The following is a 656-nucleotide window of genomic DNA, read 5'->3' on the forward strand; positions in this document are numbered from 1 at the left end:
AGGAAAAAAAAAAAAATAAAAATTAAAATAATTGTTTGCAGTGGCAGAACAAGCCCGAACCGGTCTGCGTATTATAACCCACTGGCATGTCGGAGCTTGCAAGGTAATGGTTGTACTTCGGTTCCCCAGTAATTAGGAGCGGGATGAAGTGGAAGATCTGAGCTGCGGGGAGCGGTGCGGCGCAGAGGTGCGATGCGGAGGGGGGATAGATGCGCAGCTCTGCGCTCCGCCGCCGCCGCTCGTCGGGGTGCGTTAACCTGGGGATGCCGGCTGCTCAGCTCCTGTTCCGGGAGTCCCGTTTAAATAACCAAGGGGCTCAGTGCGGTGTGGTAGCTGAAGTCCAAAGCCACCAGGATGTCCTTGCAAACACATTTCAAGGCCATAGCTGGTTTGGGCTTTGTTTTCAAAGCAAGTCACATACTGTGGTTACCAATCTGGAATCATAGCTTAATGATATGGCATTAACTTTCTTTAACAGACTTGGGAAAATCATCTTGTTGATCAATAGTGAATATTTAATAAGTAGGTGAAAAATTTTTACTTGGAAAATAAAAATCAGGATGTTTACAAAATACCTTAATAGATTATTCTTTTCCAGTTCAACGTTTTAGAGCCCAAAGCGAGGGGGGGGGGGGGGGAAAGCGGAAGGAATCGAG

General features: G+C 47.0%; 1 protein-coding gene across 1 annotated transcript in view; it reads left to right on the forward strand.

Annotated features, from left to right (window-relative positions):
• Positions 1 to 263: 263 nt before the first annotated feature.
• LOC104467747 (type 2 phosphatidylinositol 4,5-bisphosphate 4-phosphatase-like) overlaps positions 264 to 656 on the forward strand; it is a 22539-nt gene continuing 22146 nt past the window's right edge. The window contains exon 1 of the mRNA XM_010081636.1: positions 264 to 329. Within this exon, the coding sequence (XP_010079938.1) occupies positions 264 to 329 (66 nt within the window). The remainder of the gene's footprint in view (positions 330 to 656) is intronic.

This window comes from Pterocles gutturalis, unplaced genomic scaffold, assembly GCF_000699245.1.
Source record: "Pterocles gutturalis isolate BGI_N339 unplaced genomic scaffold, ASM69924v1 scaffold39409, whole genome shotgun sequence".
Taxonomy (NCBI): domain Eukaryota; kingdom Metazoa; phylum Chordata; class Aves; order Pterocliformes; family Pteroclidae; genus Pterocles; species Pterocles gutturalis.